The sequence below is a fragment of the Pygocentrus nattereri genome, chromosome 16 (assembly GCF_015220715.1).
Source record: "Pygocentrus nattereri isolate fPygNat1 chromosome 16, fPygNat1.pri, whole genome shotgun sequence".
In the NCBI taxonomy this organism is placed as follows: Eukaryota; Metazoa; Chordata; class Actinopteri; order Characiformes; family Serrasalmidae; genus Pygocentrus; species Pygocentrus nattereri.
This window is the reverse complement of record NC_051226.1, coordinates 10,314,963-10,329,371: the sequence shown is the minus strand read 5'-3', so window position 1 is coordinate 10,329,371 and position 14,409 is coordinate 10,314,963. Positions and strand designations below refer to the sequence as shown.

The 14,409-nt window shown below is 39.1% G+C and overlaps 1 protein-coding gene across 1 annotated transcript in view; it reads left to right on the top strand.

Moving 5' to 3' along the window:
- Nucleotides 1-14,409, top strand: part of mamdc4 (MAM domain containing 4) — a 32,568-nt gene that overhangs the window by 8,175 nt on the left and 9,984 nt on the right. The window contains exons 9-24 of the mRNA XM_037546067.1: nt 124-279; nt 1,717-1,807; nt 2,117-2,230; nt 2,363-2,464; nt 4,230-4,367; nt 7,747-7,886; nt 8,514-8,622; nt 10,129-10,233; nt 10,443-10,574; nt 10,773-10,900; nt 11,388-11,601; nt 11,938-12,075; nt 12,173-12,297; nt 12,788-12,878; nt 12,984-13,133; nt 13,411-13,536. Coding sequence (XP_037401964.1) covers nt 124-279; nt 1,717-1,807; nt 2,117-2,230; nt 2,363-2,464; nt 4,230-4,367; nt 7,747-7,886; nt 8,514-8,622; nt 10,129-10,233; nt 10,443-10,574; nt 10,773-10,900; nt 11,388-11,601; nt 11,938-12,075; nt 12,173-12,297; nt 12,788-12,878; nt 12,984-13,133; nt 13,411-13,536 — 2,059 coding nt within the window. The remainder of the gene's footprint in view (nt 1-123; nt 280-1,716; nt 1,808-2,116; nt 2,231-2,362; nt 2,465-4,229; nt 4,368-7,746; nt 7,887-8,513; nt 8,623-10,128; nt 10,234-10,442; nt 10,575-10,772; nt 10,901-11,387; nt 11,602-11,937; nt 12,076-12,172; nt 12,298-12,787; nt 12,879-12,983; nt 13,134-13,410; nt 13,537-14,409) is intronic.

Here is a 14,409-nt window from a genome sequence, read left to right as displayed (position 1 = left end):
AATGAAATAAGGAATATTTTGTGGGACTGTGTTTCCATGGCTCATATTGTTATATGTACAAAATAAGCCAGTCTGATATGGTGCCACTGCATCATAATCAGCAGCTGGTGTTTTTACTGGCAGATGGTGATGTACACACACCAGTTCGGTGGGGTGTCAGGGGGTCTGTCGGTGCTGGTGGCAGAGAGAGAAATCTACCCAGTATGGGAGCGAGGAGGCTCTCTGGGTGACCTGTGGGTAAAAGCGGAGGTTGAATTTGTCGTCAACAGCACATTTCAGGTATAACTTGCTACTATTTCACTATCAGATTAATTTAGTATGTTGTTGCTGTCATTTCAGAACTTCATAACAACAGGTTTTTTTTTATAGAGCCATTTTTATAGTGTCATCATTTCACAGTAGAATTGGTCCTAAATTGTGTGGAATTTAATCTTAATACATTACAGTATTTCCCATTTCTCATGGGTGCTGTATGTCTGTACTGTGCTATCTGCCAATGCTTTACTTTAAATAGTGATTAAAGAAAGTACATTTTATTTATGAAGCACATTTCATGCAATAACAGTTGACCAAAGTGCAGTACACCAACAGGAATGTATGAAATATAAAAAATGTCAAAATACAGAGGAAATAAATTTTAAAATAACAGACATCTCACATAGCACATCCCTCTGGTGATTACCACTTGTTTCCAACCTCCTGTTTATCATAATTTGAGACAATGTTGCCTTCCATTGCTCTTACAGTTTGTCAGGAATGTGGAAAAAGCAAAAAGCAGAAAATATGTCGCTGGATGAATTAATTATTTTGAGTGATCCTTTTAAATTAATCGAACACTCAACACACTTTCAGTAACATGTCAAAAGCATGAGCGTTAAGATTAGGTTCTGGGTTGAGCTTGAGGTCAGGGTTAGGATTAGGGCCAGCCTGAGGGTTAGGTTTTGGGTAAGGTTGGTATGGTAAGGTTTGAGTAATGGAAGTAACATATTATCAACACATCTACTTACTGTAAGTAAAGTATCAACAGAACATCTGCAAGGTATTTACTTCAGTGTATTCAGATGCTTCACTACTGCTGCTTCACTATGTGTTGTTGATGAGTTACTGATAATCTATTAAGAGTTTATTAATCATCTACAAAGGACCACTCCAAATACAGAGCTACCAATTCTATTTCTTAAAGTGGGGGTGAGGAGGAAGGTGTGCACTAAACTGCCTTGAAATGCATAGTTATAGAATCTGTAGTTTAAACTTTTTAAAACTTTTTGGCAAAATCTAAGTATGTCATTATGAAAATGACCTTCATATAATGATAGTCTTACGTGTTACCCATTAATTAGAGATGTCTCCAGCAACTACGATGCATGCTTATAGTCAGCAACTGATGATGACTGATTACTGATTTAACTGCTTACATGCTGAAGGTGTTTATGATTGAGTGTTTTCTGTCACTAAACACTGTCATTCAGTTATTCAGTGGACATTTGTGTTTTTCTGTGAGATCTGTGTTATGTTTTTTGGGTGATAGCAGGGAAGATTTGATAAATCATTTGCAAAAAGGCACTTCATATTGGTTCATCAGCAATTTCTGTATATAAGCATACCATATTAGTCCAGTCTAGTGTTAGTTAGTACAGTCTTGCCGTTCTGCGTTACCCTCTGTATTTACTTCTTAGTTTTTTCCTCTCCCTTTCTTGGTCTCTTGCTTTCCTGCAGATATTATTTGTTGCTGCCATTAGGGACCAAGCATATGGAGGCATTGCTGTTGATGACATCACACTGTCCCCCGAATGCCTCTTTACCAATGGTAAAGTCTTGTCTCTGTCTTTAACATTATTGATATGGAAAAAAAAGTGATAAATCTACCCTAATCCTGAGTCTCCTAACCACATAACCTTAATCTTAAGCCTGATCCTTTTTGTGTAATGTAGACTGAGCTGACATAAAAAACACTCAGAATAACTGAGTCCAGGTTACTCTTACAGGGTTAAACAACAGGTAAGTCCAGAAAAAAAACTTTATCTCCTAGAAACCCTGTATTTGAGTTATTGCTCATTATGAAGTGATGTTCCCTGCCTCCTGCATATTTAGCTTGTCTTTATATCTCTGCAACCAGAGTCAATGCCAAGACCATCCTTTCCCAACCCCCCCAAACATCCCTGCACAGAGGCCAGCAAGATCTGTGATTTTCAGAGTGACTGCAAAGATGGAGAGGACGAAGCACAATGTGGTGAGTGACTGCATGGGTGCATGTGTATATGATAGTGTCTGTGTGTGTGTCTGTGTGTGTATGTGCGTGTGTGTCTGTGTGTGTGTGTCATGAATGGATGTATATATGATTTGTGTTTCATGATGCCCGTAGGTGACTTTTCCTTTGAGCAGGGGAGTGCAGGCTGGACAGATGTGAGTATTGGAAGCCAAAGCTGGAAGCTAAGTCAAGAAAACAGTGTAAACAACTTTACAGGTAAGTGTTTCAAAAATAGAATACTGTAACTCAGTGGCCAGTAATTTATTGCAAATGTATATATGAAGGCACACATACATCCATACATTTTAACTTTACAGCCCATCAACCTCACAGTAAGTTGCTATTACACAAAACATCTTAGGATGAACTGATTTCACAATAAAATGATGAATATTGTATTTTATTGTGGAACATTCTTGTTAAATATCGTGAAATCTTGGCAGTATTTAACAGCATGCAGTCTGTTTACCCTGGAGAAAAGTTTATATGTATACACTATCATTCAAAAGTCAAAACATGAAGAAATGTTGGATGTGCCCAGATTGATGAATAGAGCTGTAGATGGTACCGTAATAACAGAAATCTGTGGAACATTGAGAATGTTGTAGTAAAGTTAATTCCCAGAATTTCTCATATGTTCAAAGTGATGAAAACTTCAGGCAGATAACTTGATGTAAGTAAATAACAGCAGGATTACTTACTATTTAAAAACTTCTTGATGTGCACAAAGTACAAAAACATTAAAAAAACAACTGCTTTATGAATTAAATCTACACTGTTATGATTTTGTACAGTCTGAATATGATGAGTGATTCCACACATTAAGCAGTACGGTGTGTATAATGTCAATCAATCAATCAATCAACCTTTATTTTGACTTGGAAGTACATTGGGGGCAACCCTCATTTTCAATGTAGCCGAGCATTTACAAAAACAGGGATTGACATGACAAAGAAAATAATAACTACATTTAATCATTTTAAATTAAAAGAAATGTTAAAATAACAGTGAATAAAAGATAAAAGTAGATAAAAATAGAACTTGAGATTTAAATGATAAGAAATTAAGATCAAAAGTAGATAGGAAATTAGTAAGGTAATAATACAATATCACAAATTAAAAAAGTAATGATAAAAAACTATTAAAAATAAAATGAGAGGAAATAAATAAATAAATAAAAAGAGATAAAGAACTAAGGAGAACTAACACAAAAATAAAAGTTACGAATAAATATGATTAAGTAAAACAGGTACAGGCTGTCTGTAGGTGGTCTGATATTAAAAGTTTAAAATGCCTGAGTGACACCAGTGAGCCGAGTTTTAGTGTGTCCTGTAGTGAATTCCAGCTCATTGGTGCTGTGACTAAAAGCAGATTTTCCCAGTTCAGTAAAAACTCTTGGTACCTGGCAGCTGATCCAATTACTAGAGCGAGTCTGATAATTACTGTTATTTGTATTCATCAGTGAAGTGATGTATTCTGGCAAATGACCGGAGAGTGTCTTATAAATAAAAATCAACCAATGTGTTTCCCTTCGTACCGTTAAAGAGGGCCACCCAACTTTTGCATACAGCTCACAGTGATGAGTTCTGTACAGATCTCCAGTAATGAACCTCAGTGCAGAGTGATACACTGGGTCCAGTAATTTGAGAGAGCTGGAGGGAGCATATTTATAGATAACGTCGCCATAGTCCAGCACTGATAGTAAAGTTGCTTCTACTAGTCTTTTTCTGGCGCACATGGGGAAACAGGACTTATGTCTATAAAAATAGCCCAGCTTCTGTCTGCGTTTACTGACTAGTTTATTTATGTGTGGTTTAAAACTGAGTTTATCGTCCAGCCATATGCCAAGGTATTTATATTCTGTGACTCTCTCAATACTGGATCCTGCCAGGGTAGTAATATTTACAGTACTAAAATCAGTATTAAAAGATCTGTAATGTAAGTATATATTTATGTATGAATTTGATGTTTGTGTTGTCAGAGGTGTTCCTGTATGTGACTGATGCTCCTGGTCAACAGCTAACTGAAGCTCAGACCCGCACTCCACTTCTGGGACCCTCAGGACCGAGCTGCACCCTGCAGTTCTCCTACAGCCTCTCAGGAAGCAACCCACACACAGGTGCTCTAAACTCTACACCTCTACACTACAGCAACCCACACACAGGTGCTCTAAACTCTACACCTCTACACTACAGCAACCCACACACAGGTGCTCTAAACTCTACACCTCTACACTACAGCAACCCACACACAGGTGCTCTAAACTCTACACCTCTACACTACAGCAACCCACACACAGGTGCTCTAAACTCTACACCTCTACACTACAGCAACCCACACACAGGTGCTCTAAACTCTACACCTCTACACTACAGCAACCCACACACAGGTGCTCTAAACTCTACACCTCTACACTACAGCAACCCACACACAGGTGCTCTAAACTCTACACCTCTACACTACAGCAACCCACACACAGGTGCTCTAAACTCTACACCTCTACACTACAGCAACCCACACGCAGGTGCTCTAAACTCTACACCTCTACACTACAGCAACCCACACACAGGTGCTCTAAACTCTACACCTCTACACTACAGCAACCCACACACAGGTGCTCTAAACTCTACACCTCTACACTACAGCAACCCACACACAGGTGCTCTAAACTCTACACCTCTACACTACAGCAACCCACACACAGGTGCTCTAAACTCTACACCTCTACACTACAGCAACCCACACGCAGGTGCTCTAAACTCTACACCTCTACACTACAGCAACCCACACACAGGTGCTCTAAACTCTACACCTCTACACTACAGCAACCCACACGAAGGTGCTCTAAACTCTACACCTCTACACTACAGCAACCCACACACAGGTGCTCTAAACTCTACACCTCTACACTACAGCAACCCACACACAGGTGCTCTAAACTCTACACCTCTACACTACAGCAACCCACACACAGGTACTCTAAACTCTACACCTCTACGCTACAGCAACCCACACACAGGTGCTCTAAACTCTACACCTCTACGCTACAGCAACCCACACGTAGGTGCTCTAAACTCTACACCTCTACACTACAGCAACCCACACACAGGTACTCTAAACTCTACACCTCTACACTACAGCAACCCACACACAGGTGCTCTAAACTCTACACCTCTACACTACAGCAACCCACACACAGGTACTCTAAACTCTACACCTCTACACTACAGCAACCCACACACAGGTACTCTAAACTCTACACCTCTACACTACAGCAACCCACACACAGGTGCTCTAAACTCTACACCTCTACACTACAGCAACCCACACACAGGTACTCTAAACTCTACACCTCTACGCTACAGCAACCCACACACAGGTACTCTAAACTCTACACCTCTACGCTACAGCAACCCACACACAGGTACTCTAAACTCTACACCTCTACACTACAGCAACCCACACGCAGGTACTCTAAACTCTACACCTCTACGCTACAGCAACCCACACACAGGTACTCTAAACTCTACACCTCTACGCTACAGCAACCCACACACAGGTACTCTAAACTCTACACCTCTACACTACAGCAACCCACACACAGGTGCTCTAAACTCTACACCTCTACGATACAGCAACCCACACGCAGGTACTCTAAACTCTACACCTCTACACTACAGCAACCCACACGCAGGTGCTCTAAACTCTACACCTCTACGCTACAGCAACCCACACACAGGTACTCTAAACTCTACACCTCTACACTACAGCAACCCACACACAGGTACTCTAAACTCTACACCTCTACACTACAGCAACCCACACGCAGGTACTCTAAACTCTACACCTCTACACTACAGCAACCCACACACAGGTGCTCTAAACCCAACACCTGTTATTTTCCTTCCTGATCAAATGGTGGGGCTAAATCTAATCCAACACATTTACAGAATGGCTCAAATCCGCCTTATTCTGAAATTTAATTTTGATGAGTGCATTCATAGGATTTAATTCCATGGAAACAATTTTTGGGTCAGTTGATCTATTTTTTTTGTCATCAGATAATAGCAACCTCTGCATTTCACTCAGAAGAGACTCTCTCACATACTTTTCATTATTTATTAGTTACATCAAAAATCCCACTTTTAGCATAAATTATTTAGATTTCATTAGGTTTCATGATCTGTCATAGTCAAGAATTGTTTACACGTAGCAGTGAAATTGATGCAATACTACTACGACTACTAGTACTGTTACTACTAATAATAATATTAGTAGTGAGTTTATACAGTACCACTAGGTTAGTCATATGATCACAACAACTGTGTAATTAATCAATTAATTTCACTCACAATTATTTAATTAATCACTTTTGTCATACTTTAGAGTCATTATGGCATAAATTGATAGAGCCCACACATTTATTTTAAAACATGATATTTCTAGTGTTGTACTTTGATTAGACAATTTTGAACAATGCAAAGATTAGATGTGGTTTAGCACTGACATAAATTAGGCGACCTGTAAAACAAACTGATACAAAGTTGGCCAGGGGGATTCTTCCCTAGGTAATAAGGGGCTTCTTGTCCCAGTAATGTGTAAGATGCTTCTTTTCAAGATTTCCTTTTTTGTACTATAAAAATGAAAATGTCTGTTCTTTATTTCCCCAAATTGTGCCTAAGTCTACACGTCATCATACTGCATTTGCTAAACTCACTGCTTGACGTACTGTTCTCTGAAGACAAAAAAACTCAAACATATATATTTAAACAAGTATGTGATGATCTTTGGGAGGCTGAGAGGAGTGAGGACACTGTGTGGAGACACAGAGTTTTCTTTATTATTCGGACAACAACAAAAGTGCTCAGCTTTCAGCCAGCTTACAAAATTACAGAGCACATTCATGGGGACTTTTCAGTCTTGAGTCTTTCTTTCTTTCTCCTGTGTCTCCTCTGATCTCCTTCTCTCTCTAGGCTCTGCCACTTACTGAGCAAAGACATGGCTATAAGTAGGCAGGGCCAACACACAGGAATCTTATTAGCTACTAAGGCCCCTGGTTCGGCGTGACTGGCTCTGTGTCTTGTATGAGGTGCTCGACCACGCCCCCTCCTCCGCATAGCACCACTCACTCACTCATGGTGCCCAGCAGTAGCAGCTGTCTTGACTAAATTATGTACACTGTCCATTGTCCATTCTTCTGTCCATTTTTAAAGACAATACTATGTCTTACAGTGTCAGAAACCACAGAGGACATTACTTAACAATGTAAGTCACATGTGTGATGATTCAGGGATGCAGTTTTCACAATGCCAACTGGTAGAGTTTAAGTTGTCATAATTTATTTGTTACATTGACCTCAGATCCAAATGCAAAGCATTAAACATTTCAGGGGGGCTTACTAATTTCAGCTGAAGGGACAATGAAATACATTTGTTTCTGAACTGTTGTTTGAAGTGTGCACAGGTGTAATAAACAGTCTGTGTACTCTCTCACTGTAGGTGAACTGTCTGTAGCTGTAGTGGACAGTGTGTTGGGCACTCTGCCTCGACTGTGGGAGTTCAGTGGGCAGACAGGGCAGGACACTGTATCTTGGGTAAAAGAGGAGCTCTATATCGGAGCCAGAGATCATCGCTTTCAGGTATTTTTCATAATTTACAGTTTATTATCATGGATCTTTGTCTTTCTTTCAAGAGTATGATGAGTTTATATTTTAGTAGTTTGTGTGATATACCTCAGTCTTTTGTTTTGCTATCTTAAAAATGAAGGTGCCAAAAGGAATTTTTTGAGTGGTACCATAGAGGAGCCAGGTTTGGTTCCCTGAAGAACCTTACAGAGGATGGTTCTTTAAAGGAATATGTCAGCATTTTTTAATTTGATATTTATCTGCTACATCTGTGGTCAATAAACATGGACTGTAATTTACAAACATAAAACAGAAAACCCTTTGACTGAAACCACACTGTTCAGTTCTATTATAAAGGTGTTTTCAGTCATATATCATTGTACATGGTAATGATCGTACACTTCATAGGTGGCAGACAGAGATTAGGTTGATGAAGGCTGGAGTATTCCTCTAAATACCCATCCACTGAAGGGTTCTTTAGTTTTCCAAAGGTGGTTCTTCAATGGTATTGCTCCAAAGAACCCTTTTGTCATCTTTACTTTTAAGAGTGTAGTCGTCAGCTTGAAGAATGCGGCTTTCTGTTTTCTGTTTTTTGTGAAAGTAATTGCCATGACTCACATTCTCTGCCCTTTTCTCTGTAAGCTGGAGTTCAGAGCTCATGCTCAAGAGCTGAACTCGGGTGCCAGAATAGCAGTGAAGGATGTTCATTATGTCAACTGCCACCCACAGTATATCCCCTCTGCTTCTGATGGTGAGGGCCAAACTCATATATATAATATTCATCCTTGTTGCAGGAAAAACCTGGTACCTCTAAAACAGCAGCTCCATAGGGGGAAAGAAGTGTTTGTGTGCCTAATCATCATTAAACTATTAATAGTCATTGTTGAATTTGTGTAAAAAATAGGGATGCAGGATGATTTAGGAATCAGTATCAACAGGTAACTATCATCGGACCAATGATTAGATCTGACTAATAATTAAAACTCTTATCTTATGATGCTTTGATGGAGACCACCCTTCTTTTATTTAGTTTCCAGTCCAAATGGCCATTAATTACCAGTTTTTTAGGCGATATTTCTCAATAGATTCAATTTAAGAAGCAAAAGGAATGGATTGACCACTGCAGAATCCCACCTCATTGTCACTGAATTTGTTTGGGATTACTTGGATTCTTAGAAGCAGAAAATGCAACCAGCTTTCTAAGACTGAACTTTGAATTTGTGGAAAAATATCCCTGTAGTTTTTATGAGTCTCCAAAAGGAACAAAAGCTGTAATAAAGGCAACGGGTGGACACACTATTGTATTTAGTTTAGGCTTTTGTCATTTTCTGTTAAACATGTTTTCTAGCTTTTTTTCCTGATGCTTAATTTTGATTGGAAATAAATGAATGTCTTTCTGTATGTACATGAAAAATATCATCCCTATATTGTCCCAGAATTCCCATTTCAGAGCATCCATGGCAGATAAAAATATCAGAGCACTGTGTGAATTTGCGAAAAATAATCTGAGATTTCAGGGGGAGTTTGTCATGTAATATTCTATTGAATACAAGGAAAAATGTGAATTCCTAACAGAGAAAACCCCCTCAGAGGTGTCTTATAGCTTAATAATTAAGATAAAATAATCCTTTATTAGTCTCACAACAGGGAAATTCTCAGTGTTACAGCAGCAAAGAGACAGCAATGAAAAAAGAGAAGAAGTAACAAGGAGAGAATTAACAATCAAGTAATTAACTTTAAGTACTTAACAAGGTTTTTTTGCAGTTTGTTACTTGTTACTTTATAGACAATATATATCAAAACTAAACATAAAAATTATAAAATATAAACTCTATCCTTCACAAAAAATTACAAAATAAAGAATTATAAATAAATTAAAAAGCTAAGATATTTACAATGTGAGGATATTTTGCCTGAAATTCACATACTTGTGTAATAATTACACAACAATGACTTTGGATTGGACTGAATTCGATTCAGGAACAGTTAAAAAACAAAATATCTTTGTTTAAATGAACAGTATATGATGTAATGTCTTTATCAATGACCTTATTACAAGCCTCATTTTCATAATATAGATATTTACAGACATGACAGTTATTTTGCAAACTGAATAGTTTCACATATTTAGCACAAATTTACTGACCATTAGTAAATGAGGTTTACATGTTTGTGAGTAAAAGTGTTATTACCTTTGTACTGTAAAAAAAATATAGGTTTTGTGTGTAAAACTCATTTTGCTCTTTTCTTTAAACAGGACCATCATGTAACTTTGAGACTGACTTATGTGGGTGGTACCAAGATCAGACAGACAACTATGACTGGAGTGTTATGAATGGAAGTGACCACACTATTGGCAGTGGTATGGACCATATTTTTAAATTGATTCTTGTTGTATTATTTGTACTTTACTGAGTATATCCTTTAAGAAATCACCTGAGGGATGATAATTGCTTTATCCACTTTTTACACTTAGGGTGTGTATGCTTCTCCCAGATGAATCCCTTGAAAAATCCTGTCTGACTTAAATAAGCTTCATCATGTCTGATTGTATGTAATAACTCCCCTCAGGAAGAAGTCTGGTGGTGGATATGTGGAGCACAACACTGCGTGGCCTTTATGGTCGTCTTCTTTCACACCGCCAGAGTTCTCTGACTGAACACTGTCTCCTCTTCTTCTACAAACTCTACGGCCCCCAGACCGGTAACAGGCAGAGAAGCATCATCACTTGTATTTGTATCTGTGAATTCTTAACTTTATATGAAAGTTGTTTCAAATGTATGCACATGTAACAAGATTTTGTTTTCAGTTTTTTTCCCCCAAAATATTGGCATAGCAGCTGACAAAACAAGCTTCATTTAGAAGTTGAATAATTGGCCTAAGAGAAATGTACTTTTGCAGGTGCTCTCAATGTTAAGGTGCTACACTCAGATGGCTCAGAGCAGCTGTTATGGACTCGTGTGGGTGCCCACGGAAACCTCTGGCAGGAAGGTCACTGTCCAGTGCCCAGTCAACTTACTACCTACCAGGTACAGCTAAACAAACTAAATATGTGCAGCCTATTTATTTATTCTCCCAAACTAAATCACCAATATGAAATATTAATTTCAGTCGATAATATTTAAAATATTTCATCATTTATTAGGATGAATTTACCTCGTTTGCAGTATGTATCAACCTATATGTACTGTCTGTATATAGACACAGATGGATTGATTAACACTTTGTGTAGTTTAAAGGAATTTTTAAAACGCACAAATAGACATTATGTACAGATTAGTTGATTTCTTTACATAATTTAGTACTTGCACTATTTTGATTTTATTCCATTAGTGTTTTTGGTTTGATTATGAATGAGACTCTGGTTTGTATATGACAACCTAAACCCAAAGGACAACCCAAATATCTTTCACATCTTAATTTATTTTCTTGATCTCTGCATTTTTCTGTTACTTTTTTCAAAAGGTCTTGTTTAATATTATATTTTCTCTCTCACTCTCTCACTCTCTCACTCAGTTGGTGTTTGAGGCAGTGCGCTCAGGTTTTGATGGTCTGGTGGCTATAGATGATGTGGCATTTGTAGAAGGATCGTGCTCTGTGCCCACTATGTGCTCTTTTGAGGGCCACACGTGTGGCTACAGCAGCAGTGGAGCCTCAGCATGGGTCCACCAGAACTGGGACTCCACCCGAACCGGCCCGAAGACTGACCACAGTCTCGAGACAGAGATGGGTGAGAATTAGCACTGGTTATAGATGGATGGATGGATGGATGGAAAGGTACATAATAAACAAAGAATAAACTGACACATGTAAGTAACAGAAAGACAGATAGATTGGTTGATGGATGGATGTACAGACACATGATAAACAATAATATATAATAACCAGACACAAGTCAGAAAAATGGATGTATGGATCTCTAAAGAGAAATTTGGGTGCAAAACACAGAAATAATTTCAGGACTATGTAAACAGAAACAATGAATGCTTTGAAATGTGAAATTAATGATTGAAAAACAAAAGACACGTTTATGTTTTGTGTGTTCTTACTGCCAATGTCTCCTTAGGCTACTACATGCTCGCCCATAGTAGTGTGGAGGTCCTGCCTCAAGACAATGTGATGACCCTGAGCTCTCCTGTACGTCACGGAGTGGCGCACATCGAGTGTGTCCATTTCTGGTACCACACCAGGGGAGATAATCCAGGTTAAACAGCAAAATCACAGACGTGCTTTGTGTTATGGAAACACTTTCCTGAAGAGCCTCTACTTACGTGTGTATGTGTTATATGTATGTCATGAAGGCACTCTGACTGTGTATAAAAAGCCTGTGAAGGGGGGCAAGACGAAGCTGTTCACCAGCAGCCTGAGTCAGGGTCATATGTGGCACATTGGCATGAGCGATATCAGCCAGAATGGAGACTGGCAGGTAGGTTCTAGATGACCTGTAATGTGACATTGATATAGCGCTGTCATTGCAATGCACTGAAACCATTTTATCTCATATACTTTCTATCTTTCTTTTTTTTTTTTTTATTTAAAGAAACTCCTGCCTTGTAGCTCTTCGTTTGATATACAGCTTCCTTCTGTTAGCCATTATCTAGCCCTTCATCATTGGTCCTATTCTGATCTTAGAGCTGCTCTTTGCTGGATATTTGAGTGGTGGTCCACTACCAGTGTCACTACTGTGCTGAGAAATGTCCACCATCCAGTTAAAATCTGATCTACAGTTGTCCCACGGTCAGAAACTGGCCAGTGTTGAATGTGGTAGAGGAAGGCTGATGTATTATTTATAGTGGTGGGGCCACCTCATCGAGTGGCCAGTGAGTGGACAAACAGTAGTTTAAATAAAGTGAATGGTGAGTGTTTAATATGCATGTTAATGATGTGAGATATTGACTGTGTGGATGATCTATCAGTTGCAGTTTGAAGTGGAGGGAGCCGGAGGAAAAGGCACTTACATCGCCATTGATGATGTCGTCTTCTCGAGCCACAGTTGTCCCACTTCAGGTTTTTATTTGAAATCTACACAAACATTGCAGAGAAATGAAAGCATGAATAACAAATATACACATAAAAATGCAAAGTTGATCACTTGTAATGTGAATTTCTTAGGTGGTGTCTGTGGTCTGGAGCAAGGTCTGTGTGGATGGAGCAACACTCAGAGCCCCTATGTAGACCATTTAGACTGGGAGCTGAGCAGCCTGCTGTTTGAAACTCACTACCCTACGCCACCATATGACCACACACTAGGCAATGAGAGAGGTAAGTCTTGATTTTTAAATTGTTTTACCCAAGTTATGTATACTAATGCATAACAAAATGTTTGTGTCCATTTATTGAACACCTGTGCTGTAAAACTGCACAGCTGTACATACATTTTCTACCATTTATTATTGATGCACAGCTATTTTGCATTGTTATTAATCATAGTACAAATTTAGTTTGTACCTTTTTATGCAATGTTATTTTTATGATTATTGTAACGTTTATTTTGTAGCACTACTGAGTTCTAACTGAACTGTTCTGCTCGTCTTCCCAGGTCACTTTCTGTTCCTTCCAAACACTCTGCGGGATACTGCTGGACAAAATGCCTGGCTGCTGAGCCCTCATTTGCCCCCCACCAAAGGCACTTGCCTGTTCTTTTGGGGTTATCAGCCTGTTGCTGGTAAGGTAATAGCTACACTATATAACCAAAAGTATGTGGACACCTGACCGTCACACTTGTTTGAATTTGATAGACATCCTATTCCAAAACAATAGGCATTATTATGTAGTTGCCCTGCCTTTGCAACAATAACAGCCTCCACAATACTCCACTCTTTATGCCAAAAGTGTTCAGTGGGGTTGAGGTCAGGGCTCTGTGCAGGCCCCTTTGTCCACAGGGACACAGTCATGCTGGAACAGAAAATAGTCCCAAACTGTTGAAGTTGGAAGTGTATCGTTGCCTAAGGGACTCAAACCCTAAAAAAACAGCCCTAGACCATTATCCCTCCTCCAAACCCAGATTCATCCATTCGACTGCCAGAAGTGAAGTGAGAGATCACATTTCCACTGCTCCAGACATGCTTTACACCACTCCAGTCAGTGCTTGGCATTATGCCTAGTGATATTTGGCTTGTGTGAATATGCTCAGTCATGGAAACTTGAGTTCATGAAGCTCATGGCGCACAGTTCTTGTGCTAATGCTGCTTCCAGAGGCAGTTTGGCACTATGTAGCAAGTAATACAACTGAGGATAGGCAATTTGCACATGCTACGTACTTCAGCACTTGGCGGCCCCTCTCTGTGAGTTTGTTTGTCTTGCTTTTAGATGCTTTTATTTCACAATAATATCACTTACAGTTGACTGGGGCAGATCTAGCAGGACAGAAATTTCACAAACCAGTTTGTTGCAAATGTGGCATCCTATGATAGTGCCACATTTAAACTAACTGAGCTCTTCAGTGTGACCTATTCTCCTGCCAATGTTTGTGTATGGAAATTGCATGTCTGTGTGTGAGTTTATACACCTGTTAACAATGATTGTGGCTAAAAGAACT